This window comes from Epinephelus moara, chromosome 19 (assembly GCF_006386435.1).
Source record: "Epinephelus moara isolate mb chromosome 19, YSFRI_EMoa_1.0, whole genome shotgun sequence".
Classification (NCBI taxonomy): Eukaryota; Metazoa; Chordata; class Actinopteri; order Perciformes; family Serranidae; genus Epinephelus; species Epinephelus moara.
This window is the reverse complement of record NC_065524.1, coordinates 13,801,882-13,829,846: the sequence shown is the minus strand read 5'-3', so window position 1 is coordinate 13,829,846 and position 27,965 is coordinate 13,801,882. Positions and strand designations below refer to the sequence as shown.

General features: G+C 42.9%; 1 protein-coding gene across 4 annotated transcripts; it reads left to right on the top strand.

The window, feature by feature from the left end:
- The first annotated feature begins 48 nt into the window (after nt 1-48).
- srfb (serum response factor b) lies at nt 49-27,957 on the top strand. 4 transcript variants are annotated; one of them, XM_050070529.1, is made up of 8 exons: nt 49-1,120; nt 5,611-5,877; nt 18,619-18,859; nt 22,827-22,988; nt 23,632-23,742; nt 24,207-24,404; nt 24,532-24,608; nt 25,170-27,957. In XM_050070529.1, exons 1-8 carry the CDS (start codon nt 473-475, stop codon nt 25,263-25,265), a joined length of 1,800 nt encoding a protein of 599 aa, XP_049926486.1. In that variant the 5' UTR covers nt 49-472; the 3' UTR covers nt 25,266-27,957. The 4 variants fall into 4 exon arrangements, with proteins under 4 accessions (XP_049926486.1, XP_049926487.1, XP_049926488.1 ...); XM_050070530.1 differs by having other exon boundaries at nt 50-1,120; nt 22,824-22,988; nt 24,532-24,633; XM_050070528.1 differs by having other exon boundaries at nt 52-1,120; nt 22,824-22,988.
- The last annotated feature ends 8 nt before the right edge of the window (nt 27,958-27,965 follow it).

Here is a 27,965-nt window from a genome sequence, read left to right as displayed (position 1 = left end):
AGTTCCTGGGTTGTCATATCACTCCGCTGTCGTAAACGCTGTTTAAAAACGAGATATTTTTATGCGTCATGGAGCCGTGATGAGATAAATATTGCGGTATTAATGGAGTAAAAATGAGTATTTGGTCGCCAGCAGGCCGACACGAGGGTTATTTTCGGTTCGCAATGCGGACTACATGACATGGCGGCTCGACATCCAGGGCGCTCTTCGCGTTTTCCTTTTTGAGAAAGTGCTCAGAGTTTTGGAAATAGAGGAGGAGGGTGAACCAAACTGAGCCGGGGTTGAAGGGTCTTGGGGGCAGCATCACTTTCGAAAGTTTGTCTCGGTAATTTCCTGGAGTCTCCAAACCACCGACCGCTCTGGTTTGTTTACATTGTGTAGCCCAGGCGTGTATGCGTTGTATCAGCCATTTACGAGACAACGCGCTCCAGCTCTGTTGGCTGGTGTTTAGAGACCCGGTTCAGTAAATAGAATGTTACCGAGCCGGGTTGGATCGGCACCATCTGGAAACGGGTCAGCGTCAGGCAGAGGTACCACAGGACACGGTTCGGGGGTTGTCGGGATCCGTCCCGTTTTGGTCAGAGCAGGGCAAGCTTTACCGGGGGTCAGCGAGAGTGCCGGTGCTGCCGGGCGACAGGGGGAAAGAGACGCCGTCGGGATGCTGGGGGCTAATGGTCCAGGGGGTCCGAGAGGCGCGAGACCGGGGAACGGGACTGGTGTGACCCCTCTACAGACCGCCGTCCAGGGCAACATGGTGGTGGGGTTGAACACGGGAGTTGTGTTGCCTCACGGAGCCAGGTTCGACCCGGACAGAGAGGGTGCTCCTCTGTGCAGCGGCTCGGATAATGACTCGGACTCCGGAGATGATGATGACCCAGTGGGTTCACTCGGGGACAGCAGGAGAGGGGTGAAGCGGGAGAGAGGGGAGATGGAGGCTGCGGTGACGGGGCAGGAGGTGGGGATTCCTCCCGGAGGTTACGGCATGGTACCCGGAGGGGTCGCCGGGGCAAAGCCGGGGAAGAAAACACGTGGGCGCGTAAAGATAAAGATGGAATTTATTGACAACAAGTTGAGACGGTACACCACTTTCAGCAAGAGGAAGACTGGTATTATGAAAAAGGTGAGTCAGGCGACTGCCTTTGGATCTCATCCAACCACTGTAACATTTGAGTGTCACTTGAGTGTTGTTTGGCCTGTAGCCTACTGCAGTAGGCCTGTAATATATGGTGCTGGGAAATCATTCATTCATGGAATAAACAGTGAGGTTAAGGTTACACCAATCATCACACCAGTGGGTAACATGATAGTGGGCCTACATCATAGTTTGAGGCTTATGACCTGTTGTAAATCAGACCATTTTCTTTCTTATAAAAGACAAAAACAATTGTGGCACAAACTGACTCACTGGATGTGAGGGAGTCAGAACATTCATGACAGGCAATTGGCTTTAAATAGACTTGAGCAAATGACAATTCTATTTATGACCATGCATGCCCACCCCAACCATCACACACACACACACACACACAGAGCCTGACACACACAGATCTCCAGATACACTGTCACTCTCATTCATGCACTCATACACAGACAGACAGACAGAAGGGCCCAGAACTGTTGGAAGTAGTTCCCAAGCAGTAGCCCTCAGTGCGCAGGCTGTTCCCTCTGTCACTGTGAAGCAGGGCTTTGCTTGCAGGCAGCAGCCATGCGGTGGTGAGCAGCAGCGGGCCTGTAGGTGCCAACAGCTGACTAAACCCCAGGGAAACGAGATCAGAGGACAGTCAAAGAGCACTCAAACAGAAGACAGGAGCCGGGGACTGTCTGTGCATGCATTATGGCGCTGTACAGTTTGACACAAGCATCCAGCCTCATCCAGTGACTTGTGTTGGTTTCAGTTGTAAGAGTTGAGTCTGGCACATAAGCAGTTGACATTAAAGAAGACAGAAGTTGCTCAGTGTTAGTCATAATTGCCTCCATTACTGTCTGCTAAGTTCAGTGCCAGTATTTCACTGGAAATCAACAACTCAAGCACGCCATTGCTGCTATGATAAAGTATTGCTATTTGGCATCAGAGTTGATTATCTGGGGACGAGGTCAGCTGTTGACCAGAAGCACAGCAGCAGTTGTTTTGCTGTAGACATGGCCATTTTTCATTATAACTTTAAACAAACACAATGCTTTATTGTAGTGCAGGAGTTTTCATTTGTTCCCGTGTTACTTTGAAGAGCCTGTACTGTGTACTCTGCTGTATTTCTCTTTTTTTTATGTATCCCAGACTGTTGTCGTGGAAACTGAGGTGTCTTTATGTAGGCTCTTGGCAACATGAACACTATTTGACACACTGTGCGGATAGAGATTTTTTGGAAATGTTGCCTACACTATGTCAACCATCACAGAAATTGAGTGGTGGGTGGAGTGGGAAGATTCATAGTAGACTGGTCTCAAACTGGTTTCTAGGATGAGCCTTTTTTTTAAATTTATTTTTTTTGCTTTTTTTTTTTGAAGGATGTGGTGAGTGAAGCATAGGCCTAGTTGTGTTCTTCTCAGATATGCTTTTGATTACGTGCATGTAAATACTTGCGCAACACAGATTGTTACTTCAATTTGAGGCGTGGCATTACTCAATTAATTGTGATTCCTATTTTGGTTCCATCATCTGACCAGTAAAGGTTATGTTTTCATGTTTGCTCTTTTTGCATCTATGCTCTAAAGGTTGCTTTCATGGCTGACATTTTGACTTGTTAAAACCACAGATGTGACTAGTAACATACATTTTGGCTCCATTCCATTTACGTGGCCCAATGCACCATGCAAGTGAGCCAACATGCACAAAACTGGGTCTCTGAAACTGGCTTGCCTACATGGAATACAGCCATTATTAATGTTATTATTGACACCTGAGCTTTCCCCTATATGATATATCTAGTGCTGATTGTTTAAGAGGAAATGATTCAGTAAAAAATACTGACGATTAATTAATGAATTGTCAAAAATTCACTGGTTCCAGCTCTTTAATGTAAAGATTTGTTGCTTTTTACTGTTTTATATCATATTGAATTGAGTAGTTTGGGGTTTTGAAGACACTTGGACTCCAGGTACTTTCAATTGACATTTTTAAAAATCATTACATATGCTTTTATGTGCTCTGTTCTTTTTGAAACTATGTGAATTGGTCTCTCTTCCTGATTTTAAAGCTCTCATAAGTATAAGGGTGAATGATTCGGTTGGATCTTGTCATTGTGCGTAGGTGTTGTAATATTTCTACATGTTACTGTATATCTTTTATGCTTTTTATGTGGTTGTTGCTTGGCTGTAACTTTTTCTTATGCTGCTGTCTTGGCCAGGTCTCAGCAGGACTTACCTGTTTAAAAATGTGTTAAATTAAATTAAAATTACTTAATGATCAATTGAAAAAATGAAGGATTAATCCAAATGAAAGTTTGTTGTACGCCATCGCCTTTTTTTCTGAGCCTAAAGTGAAATCTCAAATAGCTTGTCTAAAATTCAGATTTATTCAATTTAAAGAGATTTAAAAAAAAAAAAAAAAAAAAAAAACAGAAACACACCAAATCCTTACATTTGAGAAGTTGGATAACTGGCTCCAATGTTAAATATCTTTTTAAAAAGTTTATTAATTTTCTGTCATTTAACTCAACTAATTGTTTAAACACTACGGGTGTAACAGTACATTGATCTGGATCGATATATCGATTCAATGAACAACAATCCAATATTATCCATGCAAAGTAAAAACATCAATACATGTCGTCATCATCTCTAAGATACACCTTTACTTTGAAATTCCCATGGTCCATCTGTGTTACCATTTCTGACCTGTCCTAAACATTCAAACAGTGCTAGCAGCCTAGCGCCATTCATTGAATTAAATTGAAGTCATGTCATGGTAGACTTATTAATATCAGCAAATATATTGCTGTCTAAAGAAACAATAGAATATCACATCGAGATGAAACATGGGATTTATAACCCTATGAAGCACTGCCCACAGCGCCTGCACGCTTTTTTGTAAAGCCACAATTTTTGGCTTTGCAGCGCTACAACAGAAGTTGTGGAGGGGAGTCCAGGGATTTAAATTGGCAGCTGTATAGTCACAAGGCCACCTTTGGGACTCGTGTTCTAACTGCCAAGATAACACCTGAAAAACCGTTTTGTTTTTTTTTCTGTTGTTTTGAATTGCACAAACATGTTTGCGTCCATACTATCTTACACTCTGTCTTCATTTGATATATAGGCTTGACAAGGAAGTTTTTTGAGACAGAGGAACCAATTACAGACAGAGTTGACCCCCCCACTCTGCAGTCATGAATATTTATGAGAAAATCAGCGGAGCAAGGAAACTTATTAAAGCATTGTGTGGATCTAGTTTGTGCTGCCACCCAGCACTCTTAAGGTGACAAATTAGTCCCTTTTCTGCCTTGAATGTTGGCCAAACATCAGACCCTGTTGTTAGAGACCCCTCTATAGCTGCTGCAGAGCCAATCAAGGAAGATGGTAGTGAAAGAGGACGACTGGAGCTGTGTAGTTCATTACCTGTTGTAATACTGCATTAGCAGGCGCTGAGGTGAATTGTACAACCAGAGATCCCTTTTAACACTGTTCTCCAACACACCCGCACACCAAAAAAAACTCTATATAATTAAGGTTTGAAGTGCTCAGGTGAAACGAGCGCGGTGTAGCATTGAGCCACTACAGCAGTAGCTGGTCATCATTAGCCTGTCTGTGCTCTGCTGTCATATCGTTGCACACAAAAGACAATTATACAATCAGCTACAGCATGTGCCCACATATAGAAGACCGGACTGATAGGGCCTATAATGAACACAGTGTTCGAGCATGATGGAGCACACCCGTATGAATGCATGGTTTTGTAACAGCTCAATAAAATCTTTTAATTTGAATGTGATTCGTCTCCTCTTCTTGTGCTCCAGCTTACAATGGCACATCTATCAGCCACCTCCGACTGTACTGTGTTCACCAAGGTGATGGTAATGGCGCTGTGCCTTCACAGCACCAGAAGCATCCTCCACGTAACTTATGACTCATTTAGGTAGAAAGGCTTTCTCAGGAGTTCACCCTGAGTGCAGCTGCATCGGCATGTGTTTGCTCATGTTTGTGTGTGCGATAGAGTCGAATTTCATTGTGCTTTACCTTTACACAATGTGAGTGTGTGTGCACGCTGTATAATGAATGATGAGGCAGTCGACTGTGATGCTGGCCTCACGTTTCACAGTCAGCTACCTCTGGGTGTTAAGAATGATTCCTTGTGTCCTCCGTCAAGACCGGGTTACTACAACTCTCCCAGTGTATGCAAGCCAGTCCCCTGCTGCAATCAGTCTCTCAGCTATATCACACTCTCTATTCTGGGAACCTTATCTCATGTTATTTGAGCTTCATTTGTGCTATACGTCAGGGTTCACTACAGGCGTATTTTTAGATCTAGTGTTTTCTCGGCTAGGTTTTTTTCTTGTCTCCTAGAGGTTCATCTTATGAGATGAAGGTAGTCCAAGCCCCTATTTGGTGAACCATATCTTCCTGATGTTTAAATTCTAGTCTGTCACATCCTTAAATTTTGTTCTTTCTCTCTCCCAGGCCTATGAACTCTCCACCCTGACGGGAACCCAGGTTCTGCTTCTTGTGGCCAGTGAAACGGGACACGTCTACACTTTTGCCACTCGCAAACTCCAACCCATGATCACAAGTGAAACGGGCAAAGCCCTGATCCAAACATGCCTCAACTCGCCAGACTCGCCACCACGCTCTGACCCCTCTACGGACCAGCGCATGAGTGCTACGGGCTTTGAGGAGACAGACCTCAGCTACCAGGTGTCTGAGTCGGAGAGCATGGGCGACACAAAGGTTAGAATCAAAAGGTGGAAAGGTCTGCTGTTGGGGACAGGTCCTACAGGCAGTCAGGACAGAAACTACAGATTGAGAGTGTAAGATTTAGGGGGATTTAAAGCTGAAACCTCTCCTGGCAAGAATTTCTTAAGTGTTCATTGTTCAGGAGGTTTGTAGTGGGAGGTCTTTTCCTCTCCAGTTCTCCAATACAAACAGACCAGGTAATAAAATCTGGTTAAAACAGTGAGTAAAGCAGTTTCACGTTGCAAATCAGTGTTTCTCCAACGGTGTTTGGCATGTCGGAGACGGGCAGCTCACCCACTACATGCTAATGTTTGTTCACCATTATTCTCAAATAGCTTAAGTTTTCACTGGGAGCCGAATTATTGCCTGATTATCATTAAGGTCTCTTCCTTGCTAATGCAAAGACACACAGTGATAAACAGGTACAAACACTGAATAAAGCAGTTTCACATTACAAGTAAGTTTTTTCCTGGCGTTGCTTGTTGCAAATGGGCCTTTAACTACGATGGCTGAAGCAAAGACACAAATGGGTCTTTCTGGAGCCAGTGTTTGGTTTGTCTGTCATAGGCTACTCTAGAAACGTGGCGGTGCAACATGCAGATATCCATAAACAAGGATCTGCTCCCTATGTAGATATAAATGGCTCATTCAAAGGCAACAAAAACACAGCGATTCCTATTTTCAGGTGATTATACAAGAAAGAAAACACTTATTATATTATATTCCATTTCTGCCAGTATATCCCTCTAAATCCTGGACCTTTAAGAATACACTCCATCTCTTCTGGGATGATTGTAGGGAAGCTGCAGCAGTGAATCCCCAAAATTGAATGTGCTCATTTCTGTACCTGTCCCCACAGCCCATTTCCCCTGCTTTCAGCAACAATGGCACTCGAGTTAAAGTCTTTGTGACTCACTGTCTGCTTTACAGCGGAGACATGAATTGCAGTGCAAATATAAAAAAAACGAACTGATAAAGCACCATAGAGAGTCACTAATGGATATAGTGGGAAATCTCTCCAGAAAAGGCTAGACCAGCACACGAGCAGAGCAAATAAATCAAACCCACAAGCAGCTGTGGAAAATAATCTTTGTCCTATTGTAAACACTGTTTCGAACTTTTGCCTGTGATATGCGTGGCCTCTGTTTTGGGCTTGTGGTTTGGTTCTGAGCACCAAGTCATATTTTTAATTAAACCAAAAAGTCTCAGCAGTCCTTCAAAGCACTCTAAAGCGAAGGGAGAGCCAGATAAGATGTGGAGTATTATCCCACTCACTAAAGGGAGCTGTCTACACTTTACCTTTCTGACCCCTCATCCAGGAAAGCCTCGTAACACTCTGAGAGATAAATCACAGCAGGTCTGGGTTGTGTTAGGATGAGAAACATGCAGCCGGCTACATGGAAGACTTTGGTGTTTATCTTTGATTTTGGGATGGAGCTGTCTTGTGTTCATGGATGAAACACTGAGACTGTTCAAGAGAACTTACATTTTTGAAAATATTGGAGTATCACGAGTTTTGTGCAGTTTTCAAACTCGCTAACCTAAAAATTGGCATGACAGAAATGAGTTAGTTGGCTGTGTGACCTCCTCATATTCTTAATGACAACCTGCAGTGTGCGTCCCTGTATTTTCTACCACATTACTGCAAGGTTTCTTAAACCCCAGGTCTTTGAGATGTAGAAGTGAAGCGGTAAATTCATCAGCAGACGCGCTTCGCTATCCACACCTTCGTGCACTCACGTGCTGGAAGCAGAGATTCCCTCTACTGTTTACATGGCTTAAGTACGCCCCTTTGAAGACGGACACTTCCAGGCCTGTTTGCCTGCGTGCTGTTTTTACAAGGCACTAACTAACACGTACCATACACCGTCAAGGATGGGAGATCAACCTTTGCATGTTAAGCCACTCTTATGCCCGCTCTGCTCATTGATAAAAATTAGATTCTGCCTCTGTTGCCATATATGGTATGGTTTCCCTGCCTGCTCTCTTGGCTGAGGCCCCTCACATTCCTTATAAGCTGCAGCTGTCTTTAGAGTCCTGTGATCCCCCCCCCCCCCCCCCCCCCCNCCCCACCCCCACCCCTACCCCCCCACTCATTTAGTGATATGGAAAGGATGGTAGGATGTAGATATGAGCGGGTGGAATGGAAACATTTGAGCAATACATTACGTCCCATTTTATATGATGTCCATTTACGCGGTTTACAGTGACGCTGTGACCTCTGCCCCCCCACTGCGATTATGACTGTGGGAGACCAGCATGGGCCCTGCTCACAGACGGAAACACTAGAAATTGTCATTATGTGATACATGTCAGGATCGCTGTCGTTATGGTTAAGGTGGCAGGTGGATACTGAGGCCTCCATTTCGAGGGATCATTTCTGTGCAGTAGGTCTGATGCGTAGTGACTGTGTGCACCTCTGCAGCGTCTGGACACTATTCATCAAGAGAGTAGTATGTCATACATACAGTCCAAGCTAGTCTAAACAGTTCAGTGTTTGCAATGGCTGATGGGGGATGTGGAGGACATTTTGGAGGAGAAACAAAAAGAGGCTTAGGAGATAAGTGAGGTGGACATAATTTGGTGCTGTAAGCAGTGCTCATAAAATCATGTGACTGCAGAAATTCTAGTGCTAAATATTTGTTTCCTATTTACTCCTGTTGGATTACATTTGAAAATACAAACAGCAATTGGTGATATCACCCTGCTTTCAGTTTGTAATTTAGTTGTGCACCTTTTTTCTTATTGTCATACATAATGAGCCCAAGGACCGCTGACAAGTGGAGTTTGATTGATGTTTTTCAGTGGTTAAAAATGCTATTGTTAGAGATCCATCAATCCAGGATGTTCTCTCTTGATAGTTGCTTACTATACATACTACGATTAGTATGATTTCTAAACTCAGGGTGACTCCCAACACCAAGTATGATGCTATACCTAGCATATAGTGGAAAATGATGCAATACTCTATTTCAGGAATCGCTGTGGTACTGAAATTGAGTCAGAAGCCCGCCATGAGTGAATGAATGTAAACGGCTTTTTACTTTTGGTGCTAGTCCAACAAAATGAAAGCCTCACAGCCATCCCACAATGTTCACCATGTAACAACACGGATCAGTTAGCTCAAGAGGAGTAATTTTCATTGGCTGTCCAATAAAGCATCAGTAGTTTCCTTCTGAATTTCAATGTGGAAAAATATAATGTGTGTTCTGGAAATGTTATCAATTTTCTCCTGAACGACTCACCAAAATTACTCTCTAAAAGAAAATTTAAAAGAATATTTTACCCACAAAATTCATTTATAAATCAGTCCCTCCAGGATCTCGCGGCAAAAAAACCTTGAATTTGCGGCCCAAAGCCCTCGAATTTGCGGCCAATTTTGTTGGTTGGCCAGGTTTTTTTTTTTTGGTTTTTTTTTTTTGGAGGGCAAAATGACAAAAATTGCAGCTAATGACAAAAAGACATTTTTTTTAAAGTCAATTAATCACTTGCTATAATAACCATACTGAATTTTACAAAAATCGCTGCAAATATTTTTTATAGTTCTCCTCTTTAGTTTTATTTAATTAGTTTCAAAACATGGACTCCAATAAGGTTGCAAAATCCTGAGTGAATATTGTAGCTCTCAATCCAGACAATGTGACACATCTTCTGTAAACATAACATTTTAATACATTCAACACATATTGTAGGCATTTAAACAGTGCAAATTCTTATGTCAATACAGAGCGTTTCTCCATACTGCAATGCCATTAGCGCGATTTGATGACGCGTCTGATGACATGTCAAATGACGTTGTATGCGCGACAACTTCTGGTCAGCCGGGAAATGCGGAAAAACGCAGAAAAATCACGAAACTTTTGAAAAAATTGCAAGCCCCCGTAAATATTGCGGACTTTCATTGAATTTACGTTAATTACTCTGATCGCAAGAACGCGATTTTCTGGAGGGACTGATTAATTACTCTCCCAGTTTACATTGACTTTAAAACACTTCCGCATAAGCAGTCTCACGCATGGACAAGGAGCACACCTGCGAGTTCAAACGCTTGCGCTTGCCCAGGCTACTACTCCAGTGTGTTTGAGAAGTACTGAGCATACAACTGGATAAATAAGACATGGATTATCCTGCACGACTTGTGTGAGAGTTTGCAAACAAATGTTATGATATAGTTTTGCTGTGTTTAAACAGTTATTCAAGAATTTTCTCGGTTTTTGGATTCTTCGTTCACCATGGAGACATGCAAGAAAAAAATGTTTTTCTTCTTGAATTCAGTTTAGCACAGGGTGAGTCATTAACAAACAAATGGTCATTTTGTAACTGAAGTACTCCTTTAAGGCATGTAATAGGCCATGCAGTTTCAGAGTCATGCTCCGCATCACCCTACAACTTCTTGTTTTTACAGCTGATAGTTTTGTGTGATTGCTTGTTAAAGTTTGAAACTTTGAAAAGGCTGTGAGTCACATTATCATCTCATCATCTGCTGATCGGTCTGAAGCATGTCTAGCTAGGCTCAATTGATTTTTTTTGGTTGGTGTCACCAGACCTAAATCTGTTTTTTAAAACCAAGCTTGCAAAATGTACTCTAGCAGTAAGAGATGTCAGAACGAAGAGCGTGGGCTTCTTTCTGAAAACATCATTTGGCACCTACTTTCAACAGTCACATAGAGAACAATCAGTGTATTGGTGTTAAGATAATAAAACATTAAGTTTAAGATGCGTGACTGGAAAACCCTGGCTTTTCTATTGTTATTGCTCACGCAGCACACATTAAGTACGTAAAACCAAATGCTGAAGGCAACACGGGCAGCACTGTTCTCTTAGGGCTGTAGAAAAGCATTCTGGGAAATGTAATGTCTGACATAAGGGTGAATGAGTAAGGTCAAGGGAGAAGTGGTTACACCAGTAATGAAACACCAATACTTCCCAATTAGGGTACATTAGTAATTATTGTGGTCTCCCCCAGCAGATCTTTGGATTGTTATGGCTTCTGTGGCTCCCTTATAATATCAGGCGTGCCACAGTACAGATGTTATTATGCTTTTTGGGTTATTTTTGGAAGAGGATGGCAAATCCCGCAACTCGTGTTTGCTTAGAGGATCTAGCTTAGGATAGAATTCTCAGTATCACAGTCTCCTCTGGTTTTCCCCTCCTTTCCCCTTGTTCACTTTCTCTTCACTTTTCTCCCTTTCTCCCTTTCTCCATCTCTCTCTCTCTCTCTCTCTCTCTCTCTCTCTCTCTCTCTCTCTCTCTCTCTCTCTCTCTCTCTCTCTGTTCCCTGCTGCTCTGGCTGTCAGTACTATTGCTGTTCTAATCCTGGTGAAGTCTATTTGCTGTTCTGCTCATTAGCACAGATCACATTGTCTTTGCCGCTGTTATGTCGCAAGCAAAACGTCCAGACTAAGGCCACTGTCCAGATCAACAGCTGACGTGTTTGTTTTCCCTGCGTTGTGCCTCTTTGGACATCCTGCGACAGATCTGTCTGACAGCCTCTTTATTCAACATATTGCTCGCATATAAATGTGTATAAATTTGAATTGGTCTCCCCAGAGAAATTAAAGTGATTTGATAATTAAGTCGCAGTTTTTAATGGAGAACTGTGTTTGAAAAGATAAAGTATTTATCATTTTCTTAAGTCCTCCTGTCTTAACTGCTGTTATAAGGGCAGAGCAGTGGCTTGAAGTAGGTGACTAGAGAGAATCAGTGAGATAATGGAAAGTTAATTTACTCAGATATGCACTCTTATCACAAGGCTGCTCCTAAATGTAGAGAGAGGAGGTGGTGGTGGTGTCAGAGGGATTCTGGCGGTGTCGGCAGTGAGAGCAGCATGTTGGCTGTTAGAGGGGAGGAAAGCAACATTATGTCAACCCCCCCCCAACCCCCATCCACCCCCCTTATTTTACAGCAAGCAACTGGACAGGTCAGCCGCCATTGGCTGCACCTCCTCCACTTGGGCTGCCTTGCCTTTTTTAGCAGTCCCAAATGGAGCTGCAAATTCCATGTTGCTGGCAGGGTGACAGACTGGGAGATGGGAGCCAGCAAATGGGAGATTAGACGAGGGCCAGCCACCAGTAAACTGCACAATGGGCTCTCCAACCAACACTGGACGAGTCTGCCAGTTGTCACCTTCAATTTGGAATGATTAATCCCTCGTGAATAGGGAATCATTTGTGTCGCACTCTTTTTAATTACTGTCTCATTTCCTGTTACTTTAAAACGGGCTCTTTCGTATGATGATCTGTTAATGAAAGGAGGGCAACGGAGGCTTTTATTCTTTTACCATATATAGAACCCTTACAAACACACAAGATTTGGAAACCAGCACATTGAGAGAACTTTTCAAGAGCTCCAAGAAAAGGTTTCTGCACTTCGTGTTTATGTAGCACCACTACCAAACCAAAGAAGCCTAGAAGTCTCGAGTGTGTAAATAAGACTGCTGGTGTCTCTCATGATTTGCATTTATTGAATTTTTTTCCTCCTCATCGATTTTATATTAGGGTTTCTCATATGTTCATAGGAGGGGCGGCATGTATAATACTTGGGATCTCTTCATTGCTGGAGTGAAATAATGTCCCTCTCTTGTAAAACGGATTACTTAGCATGTTATTGAGAGTTCACTCAGTGGCTGTGCACTCTGAGTCTAGAGGATTCATTGCTTATTCCAGACGACTCAGCTCTCCATTCGCACGACTATAAATTGTGACTTCATTTGTTACGTTCTGGTACCTCATTATACAAAGTGGCGTGTTTCCCCAGGACAGGCCTCGCTTTTTCCCCCCCGAAGCAAGGAGCAGCAGTGTGGTTGATTTGAAAACAAGTGGTAAAAATCTGTGATAAAAACTTAAATTGATGTAAACCAGCTTTTGTATTTGTGAAAGAAATCTCTCCACAATTTCCTCTCAGGGTGATACACAGCTTTATGGTCATAATTCAGAATAATTCAACCATGGCAGAATAACAGCTATGCTCACTATCAATTAATTGACCAATTATTTTCTCAATTAATGGGTTATTTGTTTGGTAAAATGTACAAAAAAAGTGACAAATACCCATCACCACTTCAAGGTGGTGTCTTCAAATTACTTGTGTGACCCAGAAGTCCAAAACCCCAAAATATGTAGTTTTATGTAACACACGACAAAGAAAAGCAGAAAATTCTCACAAATAAGACGCTAGAACGAGGTAAAGTTTGACACTATTGTTTTTAAAAATTACTTTCATGATTTAAACAACTGCAAATTAAGAACAACTCATTAATAGACAACTTGTTTCAGCTGATTTTTTTTTTTTTTAATTTTATATATACTATTTAGACATACAGTAAGTTCGAAGATGACAGTGAAGGGGCTTGACTGTAGTGACGGCGATGATGTGATGTATCAGTGTGTAAGACTGTAGTAAAAGGAGCAGGACATGGACTTCAGGAGGAAATGAAATGACAGTGCCGAGGCTTTGGCTACACGTCTTCTCTGAGGGAATGCATTACACCACTGTGGCCTATGTTTACTATGCACTGCCTTGACTCTGAACTAAAAGCCAGCGCTGTTTATAGACTGGCCAGTTGAACAGGAGACACATGGAGATGGTCAAACAAAGCAGTAGGTCAGTGGAAGCTCGCTATGTAGGTCACAGAGATAGTGGAAGTTTGACTAGACCAGTAGGTACCACATAGGTTAAACCCCGGATGATCAATCAGTTGTTGAAACGTGACAGGAAGGCAAGAGAAGCCATGTATTTCTCCATCGAGCAGTGTCATAACCTTGTCCCTTTAGTAAGCCATGGTGTCCCTTTTTTTATGATAGTACAAGGTGAAGCATCTCAGTCCGTTACAGGAATTCAGTCATTCTCTTGAGTCCCCAGTGGTGAGAACTGCTAAGAATCAGATGGCGGCTGTCACTTCATGTGGCCTCCTGCTGCCTCAGCTGGCTTGGAAAGGGTTAATTCCCCCTCAGAGGTGCTCAGGTTTCCCGCCAGCTGTCTGTACCCTCAGCTGTTTGTACTCTCGCCCCTACCCTGTCCCCTGTCCCCAAACCTCACACAGGTCTGTCTCTGCTTTGCCTGCCGAACGCAGACACTCTGCTACTGCTGTGGCTATGAAGTGCTACATGCCACCACAATGCTATTAGCTTAACGCACTTTATCTTCAGTGTCAACTAGAGCTGTTGGCTTGATTTTTGTTCTGACCGCTATCCTCTTCGTCCGTGGCCATCTTATAGATATTTTTACCTGTTGTCATGCACACAGTAATATCTGTAACCCCACACCGACGCAGTGCGAGTTATTCCCATTTGTTCTGATTTTTAGTGAACATTAATGGCAGGCAAATGAAGACGTGTTGACAGCTGCGTCACGGTCTGACTGTCAGCAATCACTCAGTGATGAATGACAGGCCTGATAGCTGGTAGGTGAATGGATGACAGATTGTTGTTGCGTGATGTTATTCCGTTTTCCTTTTTGTTTGAAAGGGCAGAACAACTGTGAGTCCTCTGTGTGGCCCTCCCCCTTTGACTTTCCAGCTGCTGTTTAACTAAGGAGGTAAAGGACCTTGGACTGTCAGAGCCCCTCAGCAGGTCCTCGATCTGAGACGAGAAAATTAGCTGCTCAGCACTGTGTGGCTCTGTATACTCTTGATTCAGGGCAGCTTGTACAAGACAATACCGGCTTGGCCGTCTGTTCGTCAAGAGGGCCAGAAAACTCTTCGGTTAGAAGCAACACCTTTGATCATTTGTTAATCCTCTGAGTTTTTAAATTCATCAAATAAACAACCTTTTGTTGAGTCATTGCAGGGAGCCATACTAGCAGACTGTCTTTAATGTTAAGATGTTAGCTGACTGGGATCCAATCCGTATAGTAGCTGCATTGAAATGTTTGCATGGTAGTGTAGTGTGTGTTGGAAGGCCTTATCAGTGGAGTCCATGCTGGATCATCCACCTCTCACCCATGTAATCAGTCACATATAAAAACCAATAGTGCTTTGCTAAGGGAGGCTGGCCTGGCTTGCTTCCACACGGCCTTTCTGTCATTGATAATGAATGTGCATTTTAAGAATTTCAAGCCTATGGGATGCAACACACTTTATTGCACTTGCTTGCTCATTGTAAGCCTGTCTGTTGTGACACATGGCTGTTGTTTCCATATAACAAGCCTTATTCACTCACCTCAGCTGTTACACTACTGCAGTGTATCGAGAACTTTGCATCTATGACACAATAGCTTTGGCCCAGTTCCGAGGCCGGATCCTCCAAAGGACAAGGCCTGCAAAGGTATGTCCTTTATCGAACCTGAGGTCCAAGCTGAGCCTGCTTAAAAATGAAATATTAATTTGATGTTAATAATGCACATGATAATTTCATGTAAATATCATCCAGCTCCTGCTAAATCATTTCTGTTTCATACCGTGTTCGCTTTGTCTCCCTCCCCCAACTGCATTCTCACTATCCATGAGATGTAATTGCTCTTTTTGTCCAGTCCATGCTTTTGTCCAGTTTCGGTTACAGACTCCCTCCTCACCTTCCCACTCTCGTTGTTTGACTGTAATTCATTTGCCAAAAAAGAGACAACACTCACAGTAAACAAAGTTAAAGATGAATTTGGCTGACGGTATTATTATTATTATTTTTCAATTTTCCATACATATAGTATGGAAAATACTCTTTTGGCCATGATAATCATGTAGTGAAAATCTGATATCATGGCAGCCCTAACTTCAATACATGAAGACTCAAAGTTCAAAGCTGAAATCACCAGGGTTACCTGGTATAAGATGGTATGCAGTATAGAACAGACAGGGAGGGAGAGGGAGTGATAATGTACAGCAAAGTCTGGGATTGGGGAGTTTATAACCCGTTATGGGATGCTGAGGACCAAAGCTAAAGAAAGCTGCATTTTTTTTGGCTACACGTGGAGAAGCCTTTGAAATGAGACAGTCTATCATGATGTCCTCTATAACCACAGCATATGTATCCATGTTGGACTTGGGATCACACCTACTGTAGGGTTAGGGAGAAAATCAAATATTACAATACTTTTTTTTTCTTTTTTTTTTACCAATTACCTTGATATTGATATTGTGACGATATGGAAGGGTTGACTGTTGGTGCTTTCATGATGAGACTTTTGCAAAATAATCATCAGTAATGTGGATGTAATGTCTTAAGTGAATGAAGGCAGAAAATAGAACAGCTACAACAATGTTGTAGGTATAGAAAAGTACCTCACTATACTTTAATGCAGCCTTTGAAACCAGGGCAAGACAATACTTAGGATATTACGACATCAAAAATCATGATATAATACAATATATTGCCCAGACCTAATCACACCAATTATTAATATACACCAATAGGTAATATTATACCACTACTGATGTGTCTCAGCAACATCTCAGTATCTATGCTCAGTCAAACCATCTAGGAGCATTAAACCCACAGGACCATGGAAACTCTTCCATGCCTTCTAATGTGTAGGCTTGTTCCCATGCTGCTATTACAGATCATTAGTATCAAGTGGTAAAGTGTTTGTATAAGTGTGTAGAACCAGGCATGGTGGGTTTAGATGTGCTTTATAGTCCCGGCCTAACGCCTACCCTGCTCTTATCATGCAGCCCACTCACCAGCACATCCTGCTCTGCTGTTCAGTGCTCACATTAGCGTGTGCTACCATGCTACGTCTCACCTCCATTGATCTTAAATTTATGTGAGCATCTCGTCTGCCTGATCGCTACATGTTTTACTGAGATGTCATGTTACATGGTCAGGTAGTTGTCATAGTAACTCCGTGAAAAATGAGAGCAGAAATAATGTTTTTGTTACTCTTCAATAGAGTTTGTCTGAGCAGTGGCTGGACCTTAATTGTAGCAGGGTAAGCAGGTAGATGATGATGGGTCATGTGTGGCAATATTCAGAGAGGATACACAGTCATGTTTCTACAAACCTGTTTTGGATTTTATATCTTTTCCTCTGTTGGTCATTATGTATTATGGAGTAGCATTTTAAAAGGATTGGATATGTTTCTCAGTTAGCGCTAAGCCACAATCCTCCACTAATATTCCAAGACATGATTTTATTTTTCCAACTTAATGTAACTGTTGGCTCTTTTTAGACTCTTTGTAAGAATTGATTGGTCAGAGAAACACTCACTGCTCTGCTAAGTGTTTTACATATGGATGCAATTAGAGGGTCCCAGCCTGTTTCTCTACCTTGTTTATGTCATTTGCCCTTCGTCTATTAAACCCTCTCTGGTTTCTGTCACCCATCCATTGATCCCTGAAAACACTGCAAGTATTAAAGCCTCCTCCTCCTGCTTAAAGAGGAAAGGCCCCATTAACGGTGTTGTTTTAGGTGGTCTCATGTGAAACTTTCCTGGTGTTGCTTTTGCGGTCACTGGGATAATGACTTATAGCAGAACAGAGCATGAACTAGTGCGTCAGTTTGAAATACAAGCAACTGATGATGTCATCAGGGTTATCTTGGACTTGGCTTGAGCTTGGCTCGAGACAGTGTTACAAACTTTAGATGTGGGGGTCATTATTTGACTGCTTACATTTCTGGCATTGTGTGCATTTGGTCTTTGCACCTTATTGATAACCTGTACTGTTAATTTTTTGTTTATCTGCTCTGCACAGTTATTCAGTTTGTATTGTAACTGTAACAGTTTCCCCCTGGATGAATATGTTTTTATCTTCTCTTACTGAAAGCTGTTGGCATTAACCAGCCAGGGAAAGCCTAACAATAGACACTACTGAGTTGCAATATGGGAATTGAAGGAGCCAGTGTTTTTTGGAGCTTGGCCATAGACTGTGTAAAATAATGGACGTAACCACCGTGACATCACCCTTTGGTTTGTTGATCCCTGTTTTGAAGCCTCGAGTTGACAATATTGAAACAAGAAAGTGGAGATAACTCTAATGCTAGCTGCTAGCTTGGTTAGCATGATGCATTTACAGTTATGGTTAACTGTGATAATGCTAATGCTAATTTTCGCAAGTGAAAAACAGGCTTAAAACCATTTAAATTGAAATGTACTTGGCAAAAGACTGAATATCCAACTCCTCAGAGGGTTGTTTAGGATATCCAAATGCTGAACAAGACTTTCTTAGAGGACCAGAACACTACAATGAACTTTTCATGAACTGAAAACACACTGAAATAGCTTTGGCTACGCCAATACTCAATCTGTCAATCTGTGGTCATGCCATGCTTATATTACCTAACCAATATTGTCATTGTGGTAGAGACTTGTCAACTGATGGTCTAACCTGGTACTCAAAGCGGCCACGCCCTTAATTATGCATAACTTGTCAGGAAGAAGAAAATCAGGGACAAAAACCGTTTGTTGTACCAGGCCGTAAACATGTTTATTCCTGCTGTGAAGTTGGCTATTTTAATGTGGGTGGCTATGGGCATTGACTTGCTCTTGGAGCTAGCCTCAAGTGGCCATTAAAAGAACTGCAGTTTTTCGCACTTAAGCGTTGGCTTTATTTTTCTGCTGGAAGATTGCCGCTTGAGCTTGACCCACACTTGGGATGATAAGTCTGGATATCTCGGTGGCTGATCTTCACAATTCCTTTTTAAAACAGTCTCTTGCGAATCCCATAAGTTCATGGAAGGGTTATACTAAATTGCTGGCATTGCCCTCAACTTACACCTTCTTCCATGACAGAGTCCAGTAGTAATTAAATTAAATCTAATGACCTTCTTCTGTCTTCCTACTAATAGCGTTTTCTTTCTCTCACAGGATACACTTAAGCCGACATTTACGGTAGCCAGCCTACCAGGCAGTACCAGCAGCACCCAGTGCACAGTGCCCACCACCTCCACCACCATGCAGGTGAGCAGCGGGCCTTCGTTTCCCATCACCAACTACCTGGCACCCATCTCGGCCAGCAGCAACGTCAGCGCCAACGGTACCGTCCTCAAGACCACCGGCGCCTCAGCGGGGGTTATGCAGCTGCCCGGAGGCTTTACTTTCATGCCTGGTATGTAGGAGAGCAAAACAATGGCTGTCTTCACCTCAACATCCAGAGCTCTGTCTGAATTCTTAATTATTACAATTCTTAATTATATTCTTTATGGTTTGTTTATCTTAACCTCATCCTTTTGAACTGATGCTTCTGCAGGCTTCATGTTTTGTTAATGTCACTGTGTTGTCTAGCTTATTAGCTGATTAGAATTTGAATGGCACTGTGCCGTGACCTCAGCCATCTCGGGGTGGTCGTGCCTCTCTCTCTTCAAGCTGTTTACCTCACACAACAGCCCTTCATATCCAGTCATCAGCACTCAGTGGCCTCTGGTTTTTACAAAGCCCTCAGTATCCAGGAAAGCCACGTCTATTGGCGACGGGCCCTGCCTTTGATTGTCACTTGGGGACAGGAATAATTAGGTGAGAGGGACACAATAGACCTGGCAATGAGGGATGACGAACATGGCCCATAATTAGTCATGAATATTCAATGAAGGATCGGTGGCTTGTGCTGAAATTATAATTGAGACGTACTTTGTGGAGCCGGAGCTTTGTGACAGAGTGGTCCTGAACTAGACATGACCCTTCATTAAAGGGGACTTCACAGACACACTCTTAAACACAAGGGACCTCTACCGTACCAACTCAATGAGGAGTTTGGGACGACAGGCTCTGATTTGGGGATCCCTGAAATGTTTCCAAATTGGCTTTTCCCCAGTAATTATTCAGTTCACTTCCTTTTCATGGTCAATGTGCTGGGAAATACTGGGGCCTCAAAGTGGAGCCAGGGGATGCCAAGAGGTCACAGTTTCCCAAATGACATCATGAATACTTAAATATCACAATATTTTAATTAGATATTATCTTATCTGTTTAAGAAGCTCAGCGCTGTGGAATATTTGTTTGGACTGAAAGAGGCTGGTTGACATTTAGGTGCACTCTTTACTACAGTGTATGTTGTTGTTGTTGTTGTTAACATGTAGACAGGAGTGTGTGTTGCAGCTGTGAAGCAGAACAGGCCCTGTGCTCGGCTGTGTTGTATTTTCTAAGTACTTGCAGCAATGTCACAAGCTAGTTGTTGCAGTGTGTTGGTTGCCTGCCACAACTGAACAGACACCATGACCACTAGTAGATCCTGTGTGTTATTATGACTGACAGCTGAAAGACAGCCATGTCTCTGTCCCCCCTCCCCTTTTTTTCTTTTTCCATCTTTCTCCTCCCTCTCCAACCTTCTCTCTTTTTCTCTTTTTTCCACCCTCTCTCTCTCTCTCTCCCTCTCTCCTCTTCACCACCTGTCTGGCACATAGCAGCAGTGCCAGGTGGAACAACACACCCTCCCACACTAAAACCTCCTCAGTTGACAGCTTGAAACGGCCTGCCCACCCTACTGCAGCAACTGTTTATGGAGCATGTGACCAAATGTGAGGGTGTAACTCCAGAGTCATGTTCTGAAATGAAATATCTGCCATTTGTTGAAGAAAACACTTTGATAATAAGCAAATGAAACAAATCGCGCACCATTTGAAAAGAATTAAATGTCAAGGTGGCAGCCAACTGCTTAATCACCACTTCATACAGTCATACAGTAGGCGTCACTTGACTAAGCAACCACGTACGTATTGAATCTACCGTATGTAGTGTTGAATGTTAGCATTATTTTCACTGACCTTTTTGTAAAAACATTCAACTTTATGGTGATGTTTTTAATGTAACATCAACTTAAAGGTACCCTGTGTGTGGGAGTTTTTGACCAATAGTTGCGCTACGGAGAAATGTTTTTACAATTGGGTCCCTGTTTTTTTCACAGTGTGCTACTTGTAATACGGTTGAGCAATATGATACTTTATAACGTGACAGTAGAAAGGTAATCACTGCTGGAGGAGATATGGTAATACCATTTCTACCACGAGAGCTAACTAGGGTGCGAATTTGCGTTTCCAGGATAGCGAAGACATGACCCGCCCCCCTCTGCCTTACTTTGCCTCTGATTGGCTTACCCCAACATTGTTACCCTAGGACCCTACAATACCAGAATAGCGACACATGTTGGTCAAGCGGAAAGTTGGTCACGTGCCCTCTAGTGGCGGGATAGCACGTTGTATCCGACCAAGAACTGACTGAACCTCAGTCTTGCTGCATTGCTGCCGACCAGGAATTCTTGTGCATTTCCAAAGTCAAGCAAACCTAAAAGCATAAAGCAAGAAGTATACTTGCTGCGTGGCCAAACCTACGTGTACACGGTGTGCTGCACCTGTTTGTATACTTGCTGCAGCACGGACGTTCGTCGATGCAGCCAAAACGCCTGATACTGGTGGTCTCCGCTAGGGGCAGACCGCAGCACTCAGACACAGAGGTCACGAAAAGCGAAGAAGGCAATGACAGTGTATGTCCGGATAAACACAAACATGGACACTCTCGATGAAGGGGAGATCATAATTTTATTGCTGTTAAGATCTCGGCAGAGGAAAAGGCGTCGTCTCCGCCGCCATCGGAGATAGTATGTGCGGCCCCTTAACCAATCACATGGGGAGTTTGTTTCCCTTGTTTTACCCATGCGAGCAATCAATGAGGAAAAGCACAGGGAATATTTCCGCATGTTCGTCGATGCTTTCGATGCCATTGTGATGACCTCCGACCTCACATTCACAGTCTCTAGGTATACTTCGCACGAGTGCCTCTAGTGTTCATGTCAATATTGCATCTCGCGTACGCGTCACGCTACCTCGCAGCAAAGTGTGCGGTCTACGCGCCAAATGACCGCAAAATACGCGTGGCAGCCAAACGTGCACGAAAAGTGCATGCGCACGCATTTCGTGCAGCAAGTATACTTTAGCCATAATCAACCATAATCTACTGTAAAAGGAGCATCGGTGACCCATTTACAGGTTAAAAAAAAAAAAACAGTTGTCTACCATAATGTTACTCTCTACATTTTGAAATAAACAAATTATAAGCATGACTTAATATGACCAAGACAAATAAAAGTAAAAACAAGGCCGTTTTCATCAACCTACAAGCAGGTGCGCGTCAGACATACTGTAAGTGAATGGGTTTTCTGGTCGGAAAGGTAATGCCTTCATGCCCCACTAGAGGGGGTGTGCAGCTTAACTTAAGCATACCACAGGAGTCAATGGAAGTGTCGTCACTCTGGTATTGTAGGGTCCTACCAGTCGCACTCCTCTTGCCTAAACCTAACCAATCCAACCAACAAAGGCAACCAGTTTTAGCCAATCAGTGGGAGAGTAGGGCGGGTCATTCCTTTGCTCTCCTTGGAAATGCAAATTCACATTCACGGGGCAGGCTACGTAGCATATCATGGCTGGATTCTCGTGATTCTCATGATTCTTGCAATCTTGCGAATCCGGCTCTCTCACAAGGTAGCACTATTTGTACAGATGTGACGGACGAGAGCGAAGTTGTAAATACAGAAACCTGTAACACTTAAAATAATTTTTCCCAGGAGCCTTTAGCCTTTAATTTTGAATGAATTTTAGAGTTGATTAATTCTATTAACTTTATTTTTACTCAAGTGGTGTCCAGTGTGAGGCAGTTTTTTTCATTGTTGTCTCTCAGGCTATTACCCAACCATCTCTTAATTGGATTTACAGTACAATGACTGTATCATGATATATATTGTTACTGTGATATAATATTACATATACCATGATAGACGATTTTGGCCATATCGTCCACCTCTACTTTAAAATTAAGATCCTTCATTGCCGCTTGCTTTGTTGTGCAACAGTCATGTTATCTACCCAATTACAGAACTTGCCAGGTGGATAAATAATATTAAATGTTTGATAATGTATAACATAAGTAAAAAATGTCAACTTTGCATCACTAGCTAAACAGGGCGTTCACCTGTACAATTAGCACTTTTTCAAGCTGTGCTATCCTTTCGCACTCAGTCTCAACCCCCCTCTGTGTGTGTGTGTGTGTGTGTGTGTGTGTGTGTGTGTGTGTGTGTGCCCCTCCAGCAGGCACTCCTCTCCCCCCCGGCACCCCCACCATTCCTCTGAGCCAGCTGCAGCAGCACTCCCTGGCCCTCCAGGGGCAGCATGGTCAGGCCCTGGCCGCCGCCCCACAGCCACAGCAGGGACAGCAGGCTGTCTTCCGCTTCCCTGCTGCTGTCTCCCTCACAGGTGACCTGCTCTGCCACGACTGTGCCTGCTTTATACTAATCACAATCACATCACCATAAAGCTGCCGCTGCTGCTGCTAGGACTGCTAATGCTAACTCTTCTGCTCTACTAATAATCATGCACCTAATGATTACTAATGCTACTTGCACAACTACTTCTTCTACCTCAGCAAATAGTGCTGCTTCTACCGCTGCTGCTACCATATGCCAACATTCATGACTCGTGATGGCATACAGTAGCATTTATGAAGTTTCACCTGTGTGCAACCCGCCATCAGAATTTTAGTTTGGCCTAAATATGCAAATGTAACAGCATCTCATCTCAGTGAGTGGCAGCAAGGTCCTCTTGTGTGTTGCTGTCCCACAAGAATAAGGTTGTGTTGTATTCCTCCTACATGCACTGTTTTTCTTTCTGCTCCTGATTGAGCTGTGTCCTCAAGAACAGTGTTATTCTGCCACTACACACTGCTCAAGTAGGAGTTAGCCCTGGAATTGAGATAGATATTAAGCGCCATCTGCTGCCAGCCAGTGCTACCATATGCCACCCCCACTGCTGCAGTCCCCATACTGCAGCTCCCGCTATTCCCTGTGTGGGATGTTTGATGACTTACTGTAGTGGCTGTATGCCCTCTGTGTGTCTCCAGGCGCGGGGGTTCCCCAGCAGCTCCAGGCGATCCAGGTCCACCCCAACACCCAGTCCACCTCCAACAGTGACAGCAGCCCGGACATCTCCCACACCTCCACAAACTCCACCGGTAGGTCACACCCAAAAGCAAAACTGTCATTTTTTTTGTTTTATTGGTGAATCAGCTCCATTTTTGCCATTTTACCACAAAAAATGTCAAGTGCAGAATCTAAAATTAAAATGTAATGATATGCAAGCTTTTATGAAGTTCACTTTTGTACAAACCCACCATCAGAATTTTAGTTTGGCCCAAAAGTGCAAATATAACAGCATCTGAATGAGTGGCAGCACTTTGCACAATTTTTCAAGAAAATTATATTGTGTGGTGTTTTTCTTTCTGCTCCTGTTTGGAATGAGCTGTGTCCTCGAGAAAAGTGTTATCGTGCCACTACACGCTGCACAAGTAGGAGTGAGCAGTTGAATTTTGACAGATATTAAGCGCCATCTGCTGGCCAATGTATGCACACACCTTTTGCCCTCAGTGTGACATTTACTTTCTCTCCCTCCTCCCTTCCCTACTGCTCTCTCTTCCAGCAACAGTGAGTCTCCCAGCAACCATCGTCACCTCGTCAGTGCCAACATCTGTCGCGGGTCACATGATGTACCCCAGCCCCCACACAGTGATGTACGCCTCCACGCCGGGGCTGGCTGACGGGGGGCTGGCCGTGCTCAACGCCTTCTCCCAGGGCACCTCGGCCATGCAGGTTTCCCACGCACAGGCCCAAGACACAGGTGAGCAACACAGGCTTGACACACACACACACACACAGACACACACACACACACACACACACACACCGCCCACTGGGTTGTGCATAACTTCAAATAAACACAATGCAATTCTTCTTCCCTCTCCCAGGTTCTGTCCCTCAGGTGTTCCTCACAGCACCTCCAGGCACGGTGCAGATCCCCGTCTCAGCGGTGCAGCTACACCCAGTACGGCAAGATCTGCATTTTACAAGTGAAACTCTCATATTCCCTATGCAACCAGCATGCCACGTGACCTCACTAATGCATCCTAACAGAGCACTGGCACACAGAGGCCGCAGGAACATCACCTGTTGCTTCTTTTGTATGAATGATCAGCTGGCAGCTTGTTTTATCTGTGATTTTCAGCAAAGTACACATGCAGTAGACTTAACGAAACACCACTGTAGCAGTGCATGGGAATCAAAACTTGGATGTTTTTTTATCCACTTTACAAAGTCTAGTCTTACAGTGAATCACGGGGAGTTCCTTTTTGTAAACTGGCTTAAAATATATAGGTATTTTGATTATATGCACCTGTTAAAGTCCTTCCTTCTAAATTGCGCTCCACATATTCTGATTTCATAGATTAAAGACGTTAAATATTATAGAAAACGTCAGCATCTTTTACAACACCACCCTATGACAAACAGCATGTAGTGTAGCAGGACTTCCATCTGTGCTGGGTGTTGTGTGATGACGCGATTGGCTCTCTGTTCCGTCTCCTGACGTAGCTGTGTTGTGTTCCAGATGGTGATTGGCCAGCAGTCGAGCGGCAGCAGCAGTAACCTGACGGAGCTCCAGGTGGTCAACCTGGACGCAGCACAGAACTCAAAGGGCGACTGACAGACGGCTGGAGCTGTTGAACACGGCAGACCCAGGGACACACAGACAGACAGACTTACTGACATCTCTATTTATTGATGCCTTCCTACAGAGTTTCACATCACACTTCTGAATGTGACTTTAAAGTACATACAGTATATACACACACACACACACACACACACACAATCAAGGGCATATGTGTGGCTGACCCTTATACAGTATGTTTTGGTATATATAAATATATATATATATATATATATATATATTCGCAGATGCATAGGAAAGATATCACAACATCCATCATCGGAAGCTATTTTCTATGCCGTTAGATGGTGTTATTATTTTTGTGTGTGTGCGTGTGTTTTTTTTGAAAATGTGTAATTACATGTACACACACACTGCGAGGTGCCACAGCTTCACACCAGCCAAAGAGACATTTGTTTGTCTGAATGTTCCAGTGTGAGCAAACTTGTGCACAAGCGTGTGTCTGTGTGTGCGCGCATATCTGGGGGTTTGTAAATTGGCGGGGAGACGCTTATTGACTTATTAAAAAAAAAAAAAAAGAGAGCGAGACATTTGGAAATGTACATAGTTTTTTTTTTTTTTTTAATTGATAACTTGTATTTTTAGCCTGGTTTAGTTTGTGAGATGGCATGTAGTTGTTTTTTACGTAGTGGTTTTGTATGTACATGGAAATGATTTGCATAAAGAAGATGAATTATTTACATGTATATGTAAATTAATTTATACACCATCATATGTTGATAAACTGTCATGCTGTTGGGAGTTTTCACTACAAGATGGAGAAAGAACGCTGGATGTTTTCTTTTTTATTGTGACATTTGTAACAGGATCTATTAGCGCGGTCACAACATGTAAAACATAAGATATTTATGATTTACTGTTCACATATTCTTTACTTTGCTGGGAAGGTTTCAGTGCAACAGCTGATGGCAAGATCATTCAGTGTGACATCATCAGTTTTGCATGTGAGGTTTTTCTAATGAAGCCCTGATCTGGCACTTTCTTTGTGTGGAAACTTAAAAACGATGACAATCTGATGGGAATGATTTTCAGTTATCTCAGCCTTTAGCATAATGCTATCTATATTTTCATCTGTGGTCACACACGGAAATATAAAAGTGATATTTCAGTGACTTCAGACTTGAGTTTGTTCACTTATTTTAAATGCCACGACTTGATTCTTCTGAGAGTGCCAAACAGGTTTTCATGACATCAGATGAATTTTGTTGTTTAAAATGCGATCATTGTACACCTGTCGCTCTGATCTGCCTCCACTTGGCTGCAGAACTTCAATTATGTGATACCATTACTGACCTGAGTCAGGGCATAGGACACAGATTTCTTGTTTAACAAGAGACTGTATATTACTTGGCAATTCCTCTTCAATAGAGTGCTGCAGGGGTGATGTTATTTTTTTAGGCCGATGTGGAAGTTAGCTTCGCCCTGGTCCCCTTCTTTCAGAGCCTGTGGGATTCTTTTCATCAGATTTTGGATTACTGCAGGATTATGATACCTACAGGTTTTGATCAGCAAGATGATGTTTACAAATTAACACCACTTTTATTACTTTTGAAGCATAAATGCAATCACCAGAACTGAAAAGCTAGCATTAGGCTATATATGATGATGTTCTGTAGTCTCATTTAGCCACCTGTTAGCCACCATCTTTTTTATGACACAAAAAAGCTTCAAAATTCATAAATGGGGTATTTATTGATGTATTTTACATCTTAGAACAAAACGTTAGTCTCTTAGGCTTGTGTTAAGCACAGACCTTATTTCAGACATCTAACTAAACCCCATTCAAAGAACCTGTTGACTTTGAGACGAGGGAACTGGGAGGGCTAAAATGCTAACTCACTTCCGGGTTTTGGGGCTCACTCTTGCACCACTCTAAACTCCACTTGAATACTGAATCAAAGCATTATTGTTTCCTTGTATGGAAGCTCTCGATGTTATTCAGTGCGGTCTCACTGCTGTGCTATTACAACAGTATGGATATTTTTGTACAAACAAGGATCTCTTATTTAGGAAAAGTAACTTCAGGTGCTTTAAAATGTTAATATACTACTTTATCTACAACTGTAAGACCCTAGCTGACTGCAACCTCAGTTTGTACCTCAGCAATCATTGAGAATGAGAGTTATTAGACTGAGAGCCTTCTTTCTGCACCATAGTGCCTCTTTTCCATGGCTGATTTCTAAATCACTGCTAGACAAGGGAAATGTAGGATTGACTTATTTCCAGACCACCTCACCTGACTTTTCATACTCTGCCGTGCCCAGAGAGCGAGATTTTTGACTCATTTCTGCAGAATTAGGTGGATGACTGAGCACGCTGGCTTAAAGCCAAAGAGAATGTGACAGAGGATAAAGTACCCGTGCTGACTGCTGTTCAGTTTTTCACTGGCATGAGAGGTCATTTTCACACTCTGTGTTCTCTGGTCTGTTCCTGTGCATGATGTCATGTCATCCTGCAGGGTTGTTTTGCATAGGAACTTTACAGGTTAAAGACATTCAATTCCCCTGTATTATCTGGTGGGTTTTAAAAAGAGGGATTATTGAACAGAATTTTTGGTTTTCACCTTGTCGTTGAAAGAAATGGTTATTTTGTGTATTTTTGTTTTGTTGTACAGACATTTTGTAATAAAAACAAGATGAAACACAGTGAGCTGTTCAAAGAACGACCACGTCT

Excerpts from the sequence above, each read along its gene's own strand:
- srfb (XM_050070528.1), top strand. The coding sequence starts at position 473 with ATGTTACCGAGCCGGGTTGGATCGGCACCATCTGGAAACGGGTCAGCG. Across the intron at positions 5,878-18,618 it reads AGAGCATGGGCGACACAAAG|GATACACTTAAGCCGACATT; the intron begins GTTAGAATCAAA and ends TTTCTCTCACAG. Across the intron at positions 22,989-23,631 it reads TGCTGCTGTCTCCCTCACAG|GCGCGGGGGTTCCCCAGCAG; the intron begins GTGACCTGCTCT and ends GTGTGTCTCCAG.